The sequence below is a fragment of the Octopus sinensis genome, linkage group LG11, assembly GCF_006345805.1.
Source record: "Octopus sinensis linkage group LG11, ASM634580v1, whole genome shotgun sequence".
NCBI lineage: Eukaryota > Metazoa > Mollusca > Cephalopoda > Octopoda > Octopodidae > Octopus > Octopus sinensis.
In genome coordinates, this window is record NC_043007.1 from 22,308,412 (window position 1) to 22,328,867 (window position 20,456).

General features: G+C 38.9%; 1 protein-coding gene and 1 long non-coding RNA gene across 4 annotated transcripts in view; one reads left to right on the forward strand and one right to left on the reverse strand.

The window, feature by feature from the left end:
- LOC115217061 (L-asparaginase 1) overlaps nucleotides 1–9,063 on the forward strand; it is a 61,196-nt gene extending 52,133 nt beyond the window's left edge. For 2 of the 3 annotated variants that reach the window (XM_036507221.1, XM_029786646.2), the window contains 5 exons: nucleotides 911–1,024; nucleotides 2,771–2,866; nucleotides 3,395–3,645; nucleotides 6,044–6,143; nucleotides 8,637–9,063. In XM_036507221.1, coding sequence (XP_036363114.1) covers nucleotides 911–1,024; nucleotides 2,771–2,866; nucleotides 3,395–3,645; nucleotides 6,044–6,143; nucleotides 8,637–8,768 — 693 coding nt within the window. In that variant the 3' untranslated portion in view covers nucleotides 8,769–9,063. The remainder of the gene's footprint in view (nucleotides 1–910; nucleotides 1,025–2,770; nucleotides 2,867–3,394; nucleotides 3,646–6,043; nucleotides 6,144–8,636) is intronic. The other variant, XR_005001179.1, reaches the window with a different exon arrangement.
- A 9,086-nt stretch (nucleotides 9,064–18,149) lies between these two features.
- LOC118765344 lies at nucleotides 18,150–19,818 on the reverse strand. Its single transcript, XR_005001181.1, has 3 exons — nucleotides 19,516–19,818; nucleotides 18,539–19,288; nucleotides 18,150–18,161 (listed from the first exon to the last, which is right to left on the reverse strand). It is a non-coding gene; the product is annotated as an uncharacterized LOC118765344 (long non-coding RNA).
- Between the last annotated feature and the right edge of the window lie 638 nt (nucleotides 19,819–20,456).

Sequence of the window (20,456 nt, forward strand, 5' to 3'; positions counted from 1 at the left end):
AAGCATTTCACTTTGCATGCTAACGAGTCTGCCAGCTTGCCGCCCTAGAAAGGTAAAGCTTATTGGTTAATTATCCTTAACCCTTTCATTACCAACCCAGCTGAATCCAGCTCTGGCTCTGAGTACAAATGTTTTGTTTTCATAAGTTCTGAATTAAAATCTTCCACCAAACCTTAGTCACAATTTATGTTCCTAACACTAGCTGAATGATAACTAAGTTATTTTACTAAATTCTTTGTTATATTTAAAGTAATTGAAAGAAACACAGAGCATCTCAAAATAAATATAGTAACAAGTAGAAAGATTATATAAAAGCATGTAAGAGTTGTTGGGAAGAAAATAAGATGTTAGTGATGGAGTGTCAAAGCAAATTCTCAAGGAGAAAGGAGGTAAGCATATGAAAGGGTGCAGACAGTGGATCAGGGATATCAAGGTTATAGGAGTATACGGGAAGAGTTACAGATGGTTAGAACCTAGGAATTAATTAATCTCTCTATATATATAAAGCTGAAGTTGTCTGTGTATGGCAAGTTTGGCAGCGTTGAACTAACACAAATCTCCTCCGAGACCCTGCGGCACAAGTTGACCAAAATTGAGTGTATGATAGAAGAAGGCTTGCTCTTCATTCCGTAGAAGAAAAAAATTCAAATCGGACCATGTTAACACCAAAAATTATTTACATCAAAAAGGTGCTTTTTTTCTATGAAAACCCCTATTTTTTACAATTTTTTGACAGGTGTGAAGCCATTTTTTGGTGTATTTCAACCAGAAAAATGTTTGCTTAAAACAAGCTACATAATGCAAAAGTTTTACATTTCAAAAATTCCAATTCTAAAGGGTTGAAACAAACCTGAGCAAAGCCAGGCGATACTGCTAGTTTCTGTTAAAATCTAATCATTTCTCTTTACAGCTCATGAAGAAGAACCTCCGTGGTGAAGTGACCATTGTACCCAAAACTGATTCCCCTTTGAACTTCGAACTTATTGCCCTGATGGCAAAAAGGTTGAGCCTTAGCACAAATGCGGTATGGCACCAGTTCTTTCTGTAATCTCTCTAATTTTTTTTCTCAGTAACTCCTCCCAGTCGGATTTTTGGTGGAGGTCATGGGAGAGTTGTTTTGTTTTTATTGAGGATTTTATAGTTGATTATTTATTAATTAGTAAACCAAACCAATATATTCTGGTTTTCAACTGTTTGTATTCACTAATTACCAATGCAAGCCAGCTTTAATTTCTTCAATACTTTTATTTATTTTATTAACTCATGGTATACCTGGGTAGCAACAGGTTGATTGGTTCCGTTCCATTCCTTGGAACATCATCATCATCATCACCATATGCCTCCTCTTTTTCTTCCTTCTATTCTATCCATACCCTAAGATGCCTAAATCATCATCATCATTTAATATTCCTTTTACCATGCCAGTTTGCGTTGAACAGTTTGGCATGAACTGACCAGTGCCGGTGGTATGTGTAAAAAGATTCAAACGAGGTTGTTGCCAGTACCGCCTGACTGGCGCTCATGCCGGTGGCATGTAAAAGCACCTACTACACTCTCGGAGTGGTTGGCCTTAGGAAGGGCATCCATCTGTAGAAACTCTGCCAGATCAAGACTGGAGCCTGGTGCAGCCATCTGGTTCGCCAGCCCTCAGTCAAGCCGTCCAACCCATGCTAGCATGGAAAGCGGACGTTAAACGATGATGATGATGATGATGACCAGCTAGATGGCTGCACTGTGCTCCAGGGTCTGTTTTGGCATGGTTTATACAGCGGGATGCCCCTCCTGTCACCAACCAACTTACAGAGTGTACTAGGTGTTTTTTGTGGCACCAACACAGATGAGGTTGCCAGGTACTTGCAAGACAAGACCCTTCAACTGAGCGAGGTATGATATTGGTTTCGAACTTTGACACAAGGCCAGCAATTTTGGGGAAGCGAGTAAGTCAATTGCAGCAACCCCAGTGATGATCTGATATTATTTTAATACAGTTCTGTATTTAAGAGATGAGGAATTATTTACATTATTTACATTATTTACATTTGATGAATATTTGTCCTCATCTTATTTGTTGTTAACACAATGTCTCGGCTCATATACCCTCCAGCCCTCACTAACTACTACACCATATGGCATAGTGGTTAAGAGCACAGGCTACTAACCCCAAGATGCCAAGTTCGATTCCTGGCAGTGATCAGAATAATAATAATAATAATAACAATAATAACAATAACAACAACATCACCACCACCATATATATATATAGAGGCCCGTCATATATATGTATATATATGTATATGTATGTGTGTGTATATGTTTGTATGTCTGTGTTTGTTCCCCAACATCGTTTGACAACCGATGCTGGTTTGTTTACGTCCCTGTAACTTAGCGGTTCGGCAAAAGAGACCGATAGAATAAGTACTAGGCTTTACAAAGAATAAGTCCTGGAGTCGATTTCTTCAACTAGAAAGGGCGGTGCTCCAGCATGGCCGCAGTCAAATGTCTGAAACAAATAAAAGTATAAAAGGATACAGTCGTGACTCCCCACCCACACCCCTGGTCATCATAATTTATCCACTTGGGGCCAATTTACCTTCACTACTGGACAGCCGTCGCTTGAATCCTAGCACCTTACTGACCAGCTGCTGTGTCGTTAGCTTAATTAAGTCTTTCTCTTTCTCATTTGCCATCACTTGGAGCTTCTAGTGTTGCTGGGTACTTATCGATCGCTTTACCATTTTTTCTTTGTTTTCTTTCCTCTTTCTTTTCACAGGAAATTGAAAGTTTACGTGATACCATTTTCCCGGACTTGATTTGTACTGCTGCCAAGACAGGAAATCTGAGTTCTATGGCAGACTTGAAAGAGAAGGTAACTCTACTTTCCTATTTCAGAAATATGTGTTCTCTCTCCACACCTTCTCTCTCTCTCTCTCTCTCTCTCTCTCTCTCTCTCTCTCTCTCTCTCTCTTTCTCTCTCTCTTTCTCTCTTTCTCTTTCTCCCCTTCTCTCTCTCTCTCTCTCTTTCTCTCTCTCTCTCACTCTCACTCTCTCTCATTCTCTCTCTCTCTCTCTTTCTCCCCTTTTCTCTTTCTCTTCTTCTCTCCCCTCTCTCTTTCTCTCTTTCTCTCCCCTCTGTCTTTCTCTCTCTCTGTCTTTCTCCTCTTCTCTCTCTCTCTTTCTCTCTCTCTTTCTCCCCTTCTCTCTCTCTTCTCCCCTTCTCTCTCTCTTTCTCCCCTTTTCTCTCTCTCTTTCTCTCTCCCTCCCCACTCTCTTTCTCTCTTTCTCTCTCCCCCTCTTTCTTATTCTTTACTTTGTTGACTGGTTATACATTATACTTTCCATGTACCGTAAAATCCTCGAGTCTAAAACAGCAAACGTTTCCTTTCCAATCTCTTAGGGTGGCAATCTATCGTGCTTCAACAAAGAGAACCGCTCTCCACTACACATTGCAGCACGAAGCGGATATTACGACATGGTGTTGTACCTCCTGAAGGAAGGTGCTTCCGTGCACCAACGAGACGACAACAATTGCACACCATTGATTGATGCCATATCTGGTAACCAACTGGACATCATCGATGCCCTGGTTGGGACAGGAGCCAGTCTAAACTACATGGACGCGGACAGCATTGGGATGCATCTTTGCAGGTAACAGTCACTTCCATATAAACTACTAAATTTTTAACATCATCAGGATGTTAGGCGCAGGAGTGGCTGTGTGGTAAGTAGCTTGCTAACCAACCACATGGTTCCGGGTTCAGTCCCACTGCGTGGCATCTTGGGCAAATGTCTTCTGCTATAGCCCCGGGCCAACCAATGCCTTGTGAATGGATTTGGTAGACGGAAACTGAAAGAAGCCTGTCGTATATATGTATATATATATATATATATGTATGTGTGTGTTTGTGTGTCTGTGTTTGTCCCCCTAGCATTGCTTGACAACCGATGCTGGTGTGTTTACGTCTCCGTCACTTAGCGATTCGGCAAAAGAGACCGATAGAATAAGTACTGGGTTTACAAAGAATAAGTCCCGGGGTCGATTTGCTCGACTAAAGGCGGTGCTCCAGCATGGCCGCAGTCAAATGACTGAAACAAGTAAAAGAGTAAAAGAGTATCAGTAAGCCTTTCTCGTGTGATATATGTGACAGTCAGAGACACGAATTATGAAATATCTCAAGCTGTAATTCTTGAGCATTTATAAAATTTGTATTAATTCCATTTTCACTGTTGTTTTTGAACCCAGGCAAGTTTTAGACAAAAAAGTTTTTACCTGATTGTATGTTGAAATTTTTGAAGGCAATCCTGAAAGTGACATGTGTGACTTAGTACAAAAATAATCTTTTTTACATCTGAAAATATTAGCGGCTAATTCCTCAGAATTTCTCCAAAGCAGTGCAAAAAGCTTCATGGTGTTTATTTACACTGACCTTGAAACTTCAACAAAAATGCTAATGGGTTTGCTGGACAGCAATGGTCTGTGGTCAAAGTTCTCATTTACCTGGTGTGGTGTGCTTGACAAAAATGGCTGTGACATAAGCAATGATTTGGAAGAATTTGTCCCAATATCAGTATCTGGTGAAAAGTGAACAACCAGTTCGATGTACCTTTACAGATATATAATGAATTTTCTGGAAATTTCTAAAAGTTTTTGAAAGCTTGTTTTGGTTTAGCTTTCATGAAATATGGCTTAATATCTTTCCACTTTGTACTAGTTATGCAATTCTATGTTACCAATTTGTCGTTTAGCTCTACACCAGTTCCTGTAAAACAAAGAGGTGGTCAAAGCCATTCCAGTCATGACCATCTCGCCTTTACTTTCATGCAGGCATAGCTGTGTGGTTAAGAAATTTGCTTCCCAACTACATGATTCCTGGTTCAGTCCCACTGCTTGGCACTCTGGGCAAGTGTCTTCTATTATAGACCTGCACCAACCCGTGCTATGTGAATTAATTTGTTAGATGGAAACTGTATGGAAGCCTGTACCCGGATGTTTGAGGTTTCAATGCAAATTTCTTTGGGCACAACCATGCTTGTGTCCATTTCTCATAGTTTGGCTGGCTACATAGAAACTCTCTCATTTATAGACACCATATTCCTATCTTGTCTTGCAAGTTGCTCGACAACTTTGCTAGTAATGGGGCCACATAAAAAGCACCCAGTACCCAGTTGGTTTTAAGGGCATTAGCCATAGAAACCATGCCAGAACTGACAGTGAAGCTCAATGTAGCTCTGCAGCTTACTGGATCCTGTCAAACCATTCAACCCATGCTAGCATAGAGAATGGATGTTAAATGAGGAGAATGTTAACAATATGCTAACCTCTGGGCATGGCAGAATCATTAGCATGCCAGGTGAAGTGCTTAATGGTATTTTGTCTGTCCTTATGTTTTGAGATCAAATTCCACCATGGCTGACTTTACCTTTCATCTTTTTAGGGTTGATAAAATAAGTACCAGTTGAGCACTAGGGTTAGGCTCATCAAACCAGTATGATCTCAAGCTCAGTTCACAGTTTCCACATCAGACTGTGGTTGATGGACAGAACATGCTTAAGGTGGCAAGCTGGCAGAAATGTTTGCACGTTGGGCGAAATGCTTAGTGGTATTTCGTCTGTATTTACGTTCTGAGTTCAAATTCCGCCGAGGTCGACTTTGCCTTTCATCCTTTCGGGATCGATAAATTAAGTACCAGTTATGCACTGGGGTTAATATAATCAACTTAATCCGTTTGTCCCCTCTGTGTTTAACCCCTTATGGGTAGTAAAGAAATATATACATTACCACATGAATATCGCATATTATCACATATCCCATGTATCTGTTATACCTACAGTACGTATCTGTCATGTCATACACTAGGTATCTCTCATACACTGTCGCATATTTCTGCTATATTCTACCACAGTTCTCAGCTATATGCATGCATCGGTCACACACTACTACTGCATGTCCTTGTCACTCACTCCCTCGTGATTCTGTCGTAAACTGCCAATGTATGTAACTAACATTCTCATTCATTTATAACTTGTATAATTTTATGCACTTCAGTCTTGCTGCAGTTGATAATGTGAAGGCCCTGGAGTCATGGAAACGAGCAGGAGCAGACCTAAATACCAAAGATTACATGGGATCAACAGCTCTTCATGTTGTAAGTAGCCTTTATTTTATAGCCTCTGGCATGGTGATATGTTGAAATGCATTCTATAAAGTATATATGATATATGTATATATATATATATATATATAAAATATATAATATACATCTCTTTCTCTTTCTTAAATATGTTATATATATATATATATATATATATATATATATATATATATATATATATATATAGTTAATCCAAACAAGAAAGCACAAAAAAACACAACAAAGCGAGGACGTGGAACAAATATAGTATTATTGAACGTCCAGGAAAGAAGGAAAGAAGGAGGGGGTTTAACGTTTCGAGCGGAGCTCTTCGTCGGAAACATAGGAGAAGGAAAGATCCATAGAAGAGAAGACAGAGGAAAAAAATCGCGAATGGTACACACGCAGTCACAGTTTGAATATATATATATATATATATATATATATATATATATATTATATATATAGTTATCCAAACAAGAAAGCACAAAAAAAAAACACAACAACGCGAGGACGTGGAACAAATATAGTATTATTGAACGTCCAGGAAAGAAGGAAAGAAGGAGGGTTTAACGTTTCGAGCGGAGCTCTTCGTCGGAAACATAGGAGAAGGAAAGATCCATAGAAGAGAAGACAGAGGAAAAAAATCGCGAATGGTACACACGCAGTCACAGTTTGAATATATATATATATCCCATGATCTCATGACCAACCAGGCTATCAGATGTTGCTACACGTCGATGGTCACAATACACTTCGCATTGTTTTAGCCTTCAAATGACGCCACCACGCTGGCTAAGTGAGCAGGCCTACAGAAGAAAGAGTGAGAGAAAGGGATCACCCCCCCCCCTGTCGGAGCCTCATGATATGCTAACTCAAGAAATGAAAAGACACACAGTCATAGTTGCTATATGCAGTGATTTAGAAATCAGCAGCTTTCTAAATGTTGCAAGATCATTTGTAGACAAAGTTTGGTTGGAACTGGAGGCACGAGACGGTAATGTTTCATCTGCATCAAAGAGAAAAAAACATTCACATGTTCAAACACTAGAAGGACACCAGAGTTTATACAACACTAGCACTATGACCTGGCAACACTGGGTCATAGTGCTAGTGCATGCATATACAGCTGTGTGCGTGCGCACATACACGCGAGTACTGTTCAAATCTCCGACCAATCACATACAGCTAGCTGGCATTCAATTGGCGTATCAAGTTTCGGGTATTTTGATTGGGTTTTGGATAGAAAATTCACAAAAAAGTCACTTCTATTGATTTTATTAATGGCTTTGCGGGGTGACTGGGGAAATGTAAAGATGTGCACGACCACCCTTGGACGGTTTTGAATGACCATAGAAAGTGCGAGCCCTCTAACAGAAAAATTGTGGATTTGTATAAAGGACACGCACACACACACACACACACATACACACAGAAATGTTGCCGTTTATATATATAGAGATGTTCAAAATATTATTGATGAAAACTCCAGAAGATCAATGAGGTCTATTGCAAAAGAACTTTGGATGTCAGAGTGGACTATCAGAACTGTGGTACATCATGACATTTGAGAAAAAAAAAATGATACATTAAACTATTTGAAAGTGAAGTGAACTAAAAACAAAATGTCCTCAAAAACCCCTCGCATCTGTATATATATGTATATGTACATCAAAATATAATTCAAATGGAAATTGTAGTTGTGATACCCGTGCCGGTGGCACGTAAAAATCACCATCCGAACGTAGCCAATGCCAGCGCCGCCTCAACTGGCTTCCATGCTAGTGGCACATAAAAAGCACCAACCGATCGTGGCCATTGCTAGCCTCCCCTGGCACATAAAAAGCACCCACTACACTTAGTGGTTGGCGTTAGGAAGGGCATCCAGCTGTAGAAACACTGCCAGATCAGACTGGAGCCTGGTGCAGCCTCCTGGCTTCCCAGACCCCGGTTAAACCGCCCAACCCATGTTAGCATGGAAAACGGACGTTAAACGATGATGATGATGATATCTGTGTGTTTGTCTTTGTCTTTGAGAAAAATAGGTACTAGGCTTATAAAATAAGTGTTGGGGTCGATTTCTCCAACTAAAACCCTTCAAGGATGTGCTCCAGCATGGCTGCAGTCAAATGACTGAAACAAATAAAAGAATAAAAGAATACAAATATGTATACTCTGATATACCAGTTGTATGATTTACGTTCAACTTGGTGGAACTATATAATAATAAAAATAATAATATATAATAATATATAATATATAATATATAATAATATATAATATATAATAATATATAGTAATATATAATAATATATTTTGTTTACAAAACTAACTGATCATGATTTACTTCTTCCTCCAGTTGTGGAGAGGTTATGTGCCTTTGGCTATTTGAGTGGTTTATAGGTGCAATAATAATAATAATATATAATAACATATAATAATATATAATATATAATAATATATAATATATAATAATAATTTCTGTCTTTGCTTTTTGCTCTATTGAAGGCAGCCAATAAAGGCCATGAAGAGGCTGTTCAATTCCTGTTGAGAAATGGTGCCAATCCCAAGATTACTGACACAAATGGAAGACCAGCAAAGTATTATGCCGCAAAACACAATATTGGTCATTTGTTTTGACATTTATGACTTTGATGAAATAACAAAAGTTGAATTTCATTTGTGAATTTGAACAACATGTCTAGGAATTTGGAAATTCTTGTATGTCAGATATAGGCAATTTGCTGTGTGTGTGTTATGTAAGAGTAGCTATATTCTTTACTCTGTGTGTGTATGTGTAAGCATGCATGCTTGTGTACTCCCCATGTGTGTATGAAAAGAGTGCTTACGCATGTGTCCTTATCTACATGCGATAAATATATATTTGTGTATTTGCATATATGTATATAATTTCATATGTGTATGTGTTTGTATATATATATATATATATGTGTGTGTGCCTGTGTGTGTGTGTATAAATATATGTGTGTGTGTGTATAAATATATGTGTGTGTGTGTTTATATGTATTTTTTAGGAAATTAAATGTGATGGCTGATCATAGAGTAACCATTGGTTTTGCACCTATAAACCACTCAAATAGCCAAAGCACATAACCTCTCCACAACTGGAGGAAGAAGTAAATCATGATCAGTTAGTTTTGTAAACAAAATATATTTGCCTGTGCTGCAGGCAGAAGGTTGTTATGCTGCTTACATCAGTTCTGGCCATGATAATTTCTGAAGGACCTGAGGTGGACCTATTCAACAAATGGGGAATTCCAGGTTTACAGTTGGAAACGTTTTAGATGTGAGCATTGACTAAATTCTTCTTCCCTGGAGTTTAAAAAGGTCCCTGGGTTGAGTGAGCTTTTTAGGATTGCTTGCCCTCTCTGCCAAACAAAGTTTAAATGGTTTACTCCCATTTATATAAGTCCCCAGTTGTTCAAGAAGCTTCCGTTCAATTATGCTTGGGATTGTTTCCTCTTTTAAGTGCCATGGACATGATGTTGTACCTTTCCAGTATCTTACAAAAAGTTGCAGCTATGCCAGCAACAACAAAACCACCAGAATCATATGCAGGAATATCAGCACCACCAGTGACTCCAGTATCAATAACAGCAACATCAGATCCAGAGTTAATGAAAGAAACATCAGCAGTGGTAGCACATCCAATACAGAGAAACGAAAATGTGTCAGTTCAGCTGCGCCCCATTTTTAACCAATTTTAACCAATTTCTGAACAACCATAAGTCATCTTTTAGGATACTGAAAAGGCAAAATATCATGGCCTTGGCCAGCCACATTTGGTTCTTAAAAGAGGAAGGACACCCATACATAATGCGGTTATGCACCTTTGGCCATTTGAGTCTGATGAATCACCTATACTGCTAAGCGCTTTATAAGGGCAAAAACCAATGGTCAATCTATGGTTGGCCATAACAATATATATATATATATATATATATAAATATATATATATATACTATAAATTAGGGTATCTGAGAGATACCACCATGCTGATAACCTAATTTATAGCTTTAAATAATTATTACTTTTGTATGGTATTTATTCCCATGCTGGCCCCCTGATAAGATCGATATTTAAATATCGATATTATCCTTATTTATAAATATATATATATCATCATCATCATCATCGTCGTTTAACGTCCGTTCTCCATGCTAGCATGGGTTGGACGGTTCGACCGGGGTTCTGGGAAGAAGAAGGCTGCACCAGGCTCCAGTCTAATCTGGCAATGTTTCTACAGCTGGATGCCCTTCCTAATGCCAACCACTCCGTGAGTGTAGTGGGTGCTTTTTACGTGCCACCTGCACAGGTGCCAGGCAGGGCTGGCAACAGCCACGGTCAGATTGGTGTATTTATGTGCAACCGGCACGGAAGCCAGTCGAGGCGGTGCTGGCATCGGCCACGAGTCGGATAGTGCTTTTTACGTACCACAGACCAGGGATCCTGGCTGGTTCAATTCGATTTCGATTTCGCTTGCCCCAACATGTCCTCACAAGCAAAGGGAGTTGGCATGGGTGCCTGTCGTACCGGTCGCATTGGAGTATTTTACGTGCCACGGCACGAGTCGGATAGTGCTTTTTACGTACCACCAGACCAGGGATCCTGCTGGTTCAATTCGATTTCGATTTCGCTTGCCCCAACATGTCTTCACAAGCAAAGGGGGTTGGCATGGGTCTGTCGTCGGATGAGGTTCTATATCGACTTCGCTTGCCTCAACCGGTCTTTGTGTCCAAGGGAGGAAAGGCATTCATAAGTGGGCTGGGCTCACTTGTCCTGCCTGGTCTTCTCACGTACAGAATATTTCCAAAGGTCTCGGTCTCTGGTCATTTCCTCAGTGAGGCTCTAAAGTTCGAAAGTCGTGCTTCACCACCTCGTCCCAGGTTTTCCTGGGTCTACCTCTTCCACGGGTTCCCTCAACTGCCAGGGATTGGCACTTCTCACACACCTATCTTCATCCATTCTCGCCACATGACCATACCAGCGCAATCGTCTCTCTTGCACACCACAAATGATGCTTCTTAGGTACAACATTTCTCTCAAGGTGCTAACGCTCTGTCGAGTATGTACACTGACATTACACATCCATCGGAGCATACTGGCTTCATTCCTCACGAGCTTACGCATGTCCTCAGCAGTCACGGCCCATGTTTCGCTGCCTGTAGCATGGCTGTTCGTACACACGCATCATACAGTCTGCCTTTTACTCTGAGCGAGAGGCCTTTAGTCACCAGCAGAGGTAAGAGCTCCCTAAACTTTGCCCAGGCTATTCTTATTCTAGCAGTTACACTTTCAGCGCACCCACCCCCACTACTGACTTGGTCACCTAGATAACGGAAGCTATCAACTACTTCTAGTTTTTTCCCCTGGAAAGTGACGGAAGTTGTTTCTGCAGATTTTCGGAGGTTAATGCTCCCGAGCATCTGCCACATACAAAAACTATCTTCCCAGTTAGCCTACCTTTGACATTGCTGCACCTCTTATGTGTCCATAGCTTACACTGGGTACATCTATATAGAGTTTCTACCTACACCTTTTCTACAGATCGAGCAGGGCCATCTTCCTGAAGATATTTGTGGATTGTCTACCTTTCTACTTATTAGTACTTTGGTTTTAGCTAGGTTGACTCTAAGGCCCCTTGATTCTAAACCCTCCTTCCACACCTGGAACTTCTCCTCCAGTTCTGATAGTGACTCAGCAATAAGAGCAAGGTCGTCAGCGTAGAGGAGCTCCCAGGGACAGCCTGTCTTGAATTCCTCCGTAATTGCCTGGAGTACTATGATAAATAGGAGGGGGCTGAGTACTGAACCCTGGTGGACCCCAACCTCTACTTTGAATTCTTATATATATAAAGAATTTTAGTATCTCCTCTAAGAAAATATTCAAATTCTTTGCCTCTCCCCTTTTCTTTTTTTTTTTTTTTTGTTGATATATAAATATATAAACTCCCATTCACATATATTCACCTATGCGTATACACATATCATCACCATTATTATTTTATGTCCTTTTGCTTTCCATGCTGGCCTAGGTTGAACAGGTTGTCGTCTTGGTCCAAGTCAATTCTTCTTCGGAGTCGTTGACCAATTTGACAAGTCAAACATTACATATCATTGACATGCTTTGTTTTTGTCAGGATTTCTATGGCTGGATGCTCATTCTAACACTAACCATGAAAAGAAACAAAAAAAAAAAAAGCAACCAGTACACTCAATAAAATGATAGGTATTATGAAGTACATCCAGTTGTTGAAACCATCTATTAAAGCAACTGTGCTTGAACTGGCTGTATTTTGTCAAACGAGCCAACCCATGACATCATGGAAGACGGACATTAAAAGATGACAATGGTAGTGTTGTTGATGATGATGATGATGATGATGGTAATGTTGATAGTGATGGTGATGATATGTTGAGTGCACAACGCATCAAAGTCCCTTTGCAATATCTTGTTTGCCAGCTGGTATGCTACTGGCAAGTGGAGGCACAATGGCCCAGTGGTTAGGGCAGCAGACTCGCGGTCATAGGATCGCAGTTTCGATTCCCAGACCGGGCGTTGTGAGTGTTTATTGAGCGAAAACACCTAAAAAGCTCCACGAGGCTCCGGCAGGAGGTGGTGGTGATCCCTGCTGTACTCTTTCACCACAACTTTCTCTCACTCTTACTTCCTGTTTCTGTTGTACCTGTATTTCAAAGGGCCGGCCTTGTCACTCTCTGTGTCATGCTGAATATCCCCGAGAACTACGTTAAGGGTACACGTTTCTGTGGAGTGCTCAGCCACTTACACGTTAATTTCACGAGCAGGCTGTTCCGTTGATTCGGATCAACCGGAACCCTCGTCGTCATAACCAATGGAGTGCTTCCTTTTTAGCGACTGGCAACAACTGAAATACTTCGACACTTACTGATGGACTTCCCTAAGCATATCATTGTTTTTTAATTACATTGCAAATTAATTGTTTTTTCATGTTACAAGGTGGGATTTGAACCCAGTATGCACAGAATTGAAATGAATGCTTTAGGCATCTCATCTGATCCTCTAATATTCTGCTAATTTACACCTTCGACTGGTGCTTTATTAGTATATACATATATGTGTATAAGGCGGCGAGCTGGCAGAAACGTTAGCACGCCGGGCGAAATGCTTTGGGGTATTTCGTCTGTCGTTACGTTCTGAGTTCAAATTCTGCCGAGGTCGACTTTGCCTTTCATCCTCTCGGGGTCGATAAATAAAGCACCAGTTTCGCACTGGGTCGATGTAATCGACTTAATCCCCTTGTCTGTCCTTGTTTGTCCCCTCTATGTTTAGCCCCTTGTGGGTAGTAAAGAAATATATATACATATGTGTGTGACTTTGTAGATCATTCTGTTACTAAGTGAAGAAATACCATTAGTAGGCTTGGTAGGGTCTCCATTTATCAGCATTTTATTATTGTTGCTGTGTCTGTGGCAAAAATGCTTAATCCTTTACCATTTAGATTACTCTATCAAATACTATGCTTATTTATTCGCATTGGATTGAATTAATTATGCATTATGTCATAGCTTCAAGATTTTGATGATATCATCATCATCGTCGTCATCATTTAACGTCCACCTTCCATGCTGGCATGGGTGGGACAGTTTGACAAGAGCTGGCCTGGCAGAAGCCTGCAACAGACTTCTGCAACTGTTTTGGCAGGGTTTTTACAGCTGGATGCCCTTCCAAATGCCAACCACTCAGTAGAGTAGACTTATTGCTTTTTACGTGGCACATGCCCAGACGAGGTTTTTACAGCTGGATGCCCTTCCAAATGCCAACCACTCAGTAGAGTAGACTTAGTGCTTTTTACGTGGAACATGCCCAGACGAGATTTTTACAGCTGGATGCCCTTCCAAATGCCAACCACTTTACAGTGTGGACTGGGTGCTTTTAAGTGGCACCTTCACTGACAGGGTCACCAAGTAACTTGCAAGACAAAAAAGTTTCTTTTGAGAGGGGAAGGGGCATTAGTGGAAGGGATCTTGTGTCAGATGATGAAAGGTTATAGTGAGACAGAGAGAGCGCAACAGGTGTCTTGCTGTAGAGGAGGTACAAGTTTACTTGTTCGGAGAGAGAGAGAAAGAGTGAAAGAGAGAAAGAGGGAGAGAGAGAGAGAGAGAGAGAGAGAGTACGAGAGTGAATGTTTACTTTTAAAATGTCATTGTAGGGTAGGTGTGAGAGGCCAAATATAGCTATTTTGAAGACAAAATGGGTAGAATATTTGGGCCAGATATGGCCAATTTATGTGCTAAAGGGTTAAATCTGAATTGTAGTACACTTAGTGTCAATACACAGGAGAAACTGATACGAGCAGCAGGAACTCTAAGAAAATGATTTGAGTTCTAAAGGTTTCAGGTTACACACATGCAGTTGGTTAAATGACCGCAGTCCACAGAATGGTTCCAGATACACTGTGCCGCTAATCAACACTGTTCACTCTGTTACATAGTGATTAGTCTTACAGGGTGAATTTTGATGGTTTGGACTTATACATTCTTTCCGCATGGCTGCAGGAATGGTCCTATGGATAACAAGAAATAGATATCAGTCCAAACCGTCAAAATGCACCCTGTAAGACTAATCAGAGTTGATTGGCCAAAATTCGAAATCAACATTTAACCCTTTCGTTACTAACCCGGCTGAAACCGGCTCAGGCCTTGTAGTACAAATGTCTTGTTTTCATAAGTTTTGAATTAAAATCTTCCACCAAACCTTAGTCACAATTAATGTTCCTAACACTAGATTAATGATAACCAAGTTATTTTACTAAATTCTTTGTTATATTTAAAATAATTGAGAAAAAAACAGAGAATCTCAAAATAAATACAGTAATGAAAGGGTTAAATGTCGCTTGCACACACCATACAAAAGCAAAACTGTGTTTAATAAAAATTCATGCTACAAACCTCCCCACTTCTTTATCTCTCTCTCTCTCTCTTTCTGTATTTCTATATATGTGTGAATGTGTGTACACAAGTTCATATATATATGTAATATGGCAGCTATTTCTAATTCAGACATTTAATCAGGACAAATTCTGTTGAATCTCATGCTTAAGTTGTCTTTAAAATACCAAAGCTTTATTATTGATGTTTCATAATAGCATGGAACTTTGGATGGTATTACAGCTAAATAAAAGGCAATCAAGTTTTTACAAAAGACCAATATATTATGTACCATATGTTATGTAATTCTGTTAGAATTTCAAATATATGTGTTTAAATGCTGGTTTACTTTTGGGACATTTGTATAGATATTATAATCATTTGGTTCAAATAAAATAATTAAAAATAATTTTTTGTTTTCTCTCTTGTGTTTCTTTTTATTTCGTTTTTGGATTTGGTTTGCAAGATTCTTTATGTGAGTTCGTGTGTTGAAGCATATTCTGTTGTGTCTGGGGAGAGTCATTTTCTTTTTGTGCCTTATAATTTAACACACTCAACGGTAAAATTTCCACTTATTTCTTATTTTTATTTTCATAAAATTTTCGTTGCGTCTTGCAACCATATCAATAGTCTTGACCCAAGATTATTGAAAAGGTTGCAAGACGCAACAAAATAGTCTTGACCAAGATTTTTGAAAAGGTTGTAAGATGCAACAAAAATTTTAGGAAAATAAAAATAAGAAATAAGTGGAAATTTTACCGGTGAGTTTCTTTTTATGTTTAAAAAAAAAATGGGTGGGTGGGCGGAATAATGTTTTTTAGGGATGGCCGTGTGGTTAAGATGCTTGCTTCCCAACCATATGGTCACAGGTTCAGTCTCACTGCATAGCACTTGAGTCTTCTTCTCTAGCCCCAGGCTGACCAAAACTTGTAAGTGGATAAGGTTGATGGAAGTCCTGGGGTCAATTTGCTCAACTAAAAAAGGCGGTGCTCCAGCATGGCTGCAGTTAAATGACTGAAACAAGTAAAAGATTAAAAGAGTAAAGAGTAATGATTATACACTCATGGATTATATATATATAAATATATATACATGCACATATTAGATATACATACCTGTATACACACATAAGTATATACACATACATACCTATCATCATCATCATCATCGTTTAACGTCTGCTTTCCATGCTAGCATGGGTTGGATGATTTGACTGAGGGCTGGTGAACCGGATGGCTGCACCAGGCTTCAATCTTGATCTGACAGAGTTTCTACAGCTGGATGCCCTTCCTAACGCCAACCACTCTGAGAGTGTAGTGGGTGCTTTTATGTGCCACTGGCACAGGGGCTAGTCAGGCGGTACTGGAAACGACCTTGCTCGAATGTTTTTACACGTGCCACCGGCACAGGTGCCAGTAAGGCGATGCTGGTAACGATCACCAGGCGACACTGATACACACATATATACATATATGTACACACACACACACACACATATATACTATATATACATACATACATACATACATACATAGATATAGGCGTAGGAGTGGCTGTGTGGTAAGTAGCTTGCTTCCGAATCACATGGTTCTGGGTTCAGTCCCACTGCGTGACACCTTGGGCAAGTGTCTTCTACTATAGCCATGGGCCAACCAAAACCTTGTGTGGATTTGTAGATGGAAACTGAAAGAAGCCCGTCGTATATATATATATGTATGTATGTATGTGTGTGTGTGTGTTTATTCCCCCCCCCCCCAACATCGCTTGACAACCGATGCTGGTGTGTTTACGTCCCCGTAACTTAGCGGTTCGGCAAAAGACACCGATAGAATAAGTACTAGGCTTACAAAGAATAAGTCCTGGGGTTGATTTGCTCAACTAAAGGCAGTGCTCCAGCATGGTCACAGTCAAATGACTGAAACAAGTAATAAAATAAGCAATAAAATAAAAACTAAAAATAAAAAAAACTTCAGCCATTAGGCGCAGGAGTGGCTGTGTGGTAAGTAGCTTGCTAACCAACCACATGGTTCCGAGTTCAGTCCCACTGTGTGGCATCTTGGGCAAATGTCTTCTGCTATAGCCTCGGGCCGACCAAAGCCTTGTGAGTGGATTTGGTAGACGGAAACTGAAAGAAGCCTGTCGTTTATATGTATATATATATGTATGTGTGTGTCTGTGTTTGTCCCTCTAGCATTGCTTGACAACCGATGCTGGTTTGTTTACGTCCCCGTCACTTAGCAGTTCGGCAAAAAAGACTGATAGAATAAGTACTGGGCTTACAAAGAATAAGTCCCGGGGTCGATTTGCTCGACTAAAGGCGGTGCTCCAGCATGGCCACAGTCAAATGACTGAAACAAGTAATAGAATAAAAACAAGTAAGAAAATATAAATGACTTAAACAAGTAATAAAACAAGCAATAAAATAAAAACTAAAAATAAAAAAAAACTTCAGCCATTAGTTTAATTAACTCATCAGCTCGTGAATTTCAATAATTAGAAGAAGTCAGCATTCAACGTTGAATAAATTATTTATTTATTATTTACAAATCAAATGTCTCTTTGAGACTACACAGAACTGCATTAAAAAAATGTTACAGAATAAAAGACCTTTTTTTTTTTTTTTGGTTCACTTGTTTTCTTTTTAAGAAAAAGAAAGAAAAATTATAACTGCTATTTTGAAAAAGGAAAAAAAAAAAAACAAGAAAAAAGAAAGAAAAAGGAAAAAAAAAAAACATCAAAGTTTTTTTCTTGGTAAGAATCCAAAAGCTGAAGTAAGGTATCAAGAAAAAAATGTCTCAAGAAGAACAAAGACCTGACAAGTAAATTGTGAAAATGAAGAGCTTTCTAACTTTCTAACGAGAAAAGAGGAAGCAAATATATTTTGAAAGGAGGAGCAGCAGAGCAGAGATTTGTGTGTATGTGTATATATATATATATATATATATATATATATATATATATATATACATATATATGTATGTATGTATATCTATATATATACATATATGTATGTGTCTTTTTACTTGTGTGATTTTTTGCTACCCTGGTAACTATTTATCTATTTTTTCCGTGTTAATTGTTAACAAGGGAAACACACACACATCTATTTATATATATATATATGTATATATATATATAATTTCTCACCCTCATTTTAAATTTAAATTTAATATATTATATATATATATATATATATTTACACACACACACATATATATATATATATACATAATATATATAATTATATCTATATATATATATGTATGCATGTGTGCGCGTGTATATATATATATATACATACATGTATGTGCGTATATATGCATAGTTAGTAGTTAATAAATTGTATGGTACACACCTGGTATACATGCATGTATGTGTGTGTTATATATAGATATATGTATAGTTAGTAGTTGATAAATTGTATGGTATATACCTGGTATGTATGCATGTGTGTGTATGTATATATATATATATATATACACATATATACACACACACACATATTGTTGTGGTCTTACACTTTTATTAACTAGTTAAGTTAATTTTGAAATACTACAGGAAAACTATTGACTTTCAAGGTAGTACTTAAGTTTTAAACACCAAACCCCTAACACAATTAGAAATACTGAAAGAGCTTAGTCCAAGTTCAAATAGTGAAGATATACATTTACGTTTTCATCATTTTTCAGAACAACACCATGGTGTTGAAAAAAAAACAAAAAAAAAAACAAAATTTAAAAAAAAAATTATTTATCAGAATAAGTAAGTCGTTTAATCCCAGCCCTAGATATTCACTGATTGAGCTACACCTATGACCAAAAGCATTTCAGTTATCATCACCCTGTCTTTTTCTTTCATATGTATCAAATATCTTTTTTAAGACAATATGTTATGATTTAATGAAGGTTTGGCTGCTATTTCTAGTAGGTCAAGTGACCATGTAGAAGCTCCCTTGTTGGCACAATAGAAAGATGATTGGTTGACATGGAGACGGCTAACAATTCTCGTTTGTAATGTTTTCTTCCTATTCAGACAGGACAAAGCTTTGTTTTCAACCCGACGAAGCTTAAATGTAGTTAAAAGACAACCTGGATGGAATTAAGACATTATTGCCAAGAATTAAGCAGATTTAAAGACTTAGTCTTTGATGAGGTAACAAATAATAACAATCATGATTTCTAGCATGGGTACATGGCCAGAAGTTTGGCAGGAAGATATAGTCAATTAACCCTTTAGTATTTAAACCGGCCATATCCGGCCAAAATATTTCATCTGTTTTATGTTCAAACTGACCAGATCCAGGCTCTCACACCTACCCTACAATGTTATTCTACATCAAGTAATTACACCATCAAGATCTTGAAGATATGAGACAATGCATGATTAATTCAAATCAATGGGAATCAATAAGCATTATGTTTGATAGAATAATCTGAACGCTAAAGGGTTAAATCAACCCCAGTACATGACCGTTACTTGTTTTATCTGAGAAGGATTGAAGGCAAAGTCAAACCCAGGTGAAATCTTGGACTGGAACACACAAGAACAAGACAACATCCTGGAAATGTATTTTGTTTACCACTCTAATGAATTTCAACAAGAACAACAGTTGCTTCTAATTTAGGCAGGAGACAAGCAGTTTTAAAGGGAGGGGGCTTAATGCTATCAACCCCAGTAGCCAACTGGTATTGGTAGTAAAGGAGTGAGAAAAGTACTGAGGCTGCAGGATTTTGGAAAGAAGTTTAATAAATGCAGATACAAGCATGTTTGTTTGTTTGTTTGTTCCTTCTCGAGCCATGCCTGGCTCATAAGGGCCGGTTTCCCGGTTTCCTTGGCGTATAGGTTCCCCACCTGGACGGGACGCCGGTCCGTCACAGGTGAGCTGCAAGATGCAGGAAGAAAGAGTGAGAGAAAGTTGTGGCGAAAGAGTCAGCAGAAGTTTCACCATTACCTTCTGCAGGAGCCGCGTGGAGCTTAGGTGTTTCGCTCATAAACACACACATCGCCCGGTCTGAAATTCGAACCCGTGATCCCTCGACCACGAGTCCACTGCTCTAACCACTGGGCCATGTGCAGATACGGGCATATGTATGTGATTAGTTTTGCTGCGAATTTAGGCTCTCAAAAAGTCATTTTGGCAACTGAGGACGGGGATTAAACCAGGCTCCATCATTTTTACCAAACAAATCATCAAGCTCCACTCGGCTTTCTTTACAAGATGCCAAGCTTTACGTCACGAGACACAACTTGTTGAAACTTGTAACAGCATGTGTTTAGAACTAACTCATTTACATAATGGTACAAAATCAACAACAGATGATAATCACTGGTTTAATATATCATGGACTATGAATAGATATACAGAGTCCTGTCCATCTGTATTTAGTTTTCACTGTGA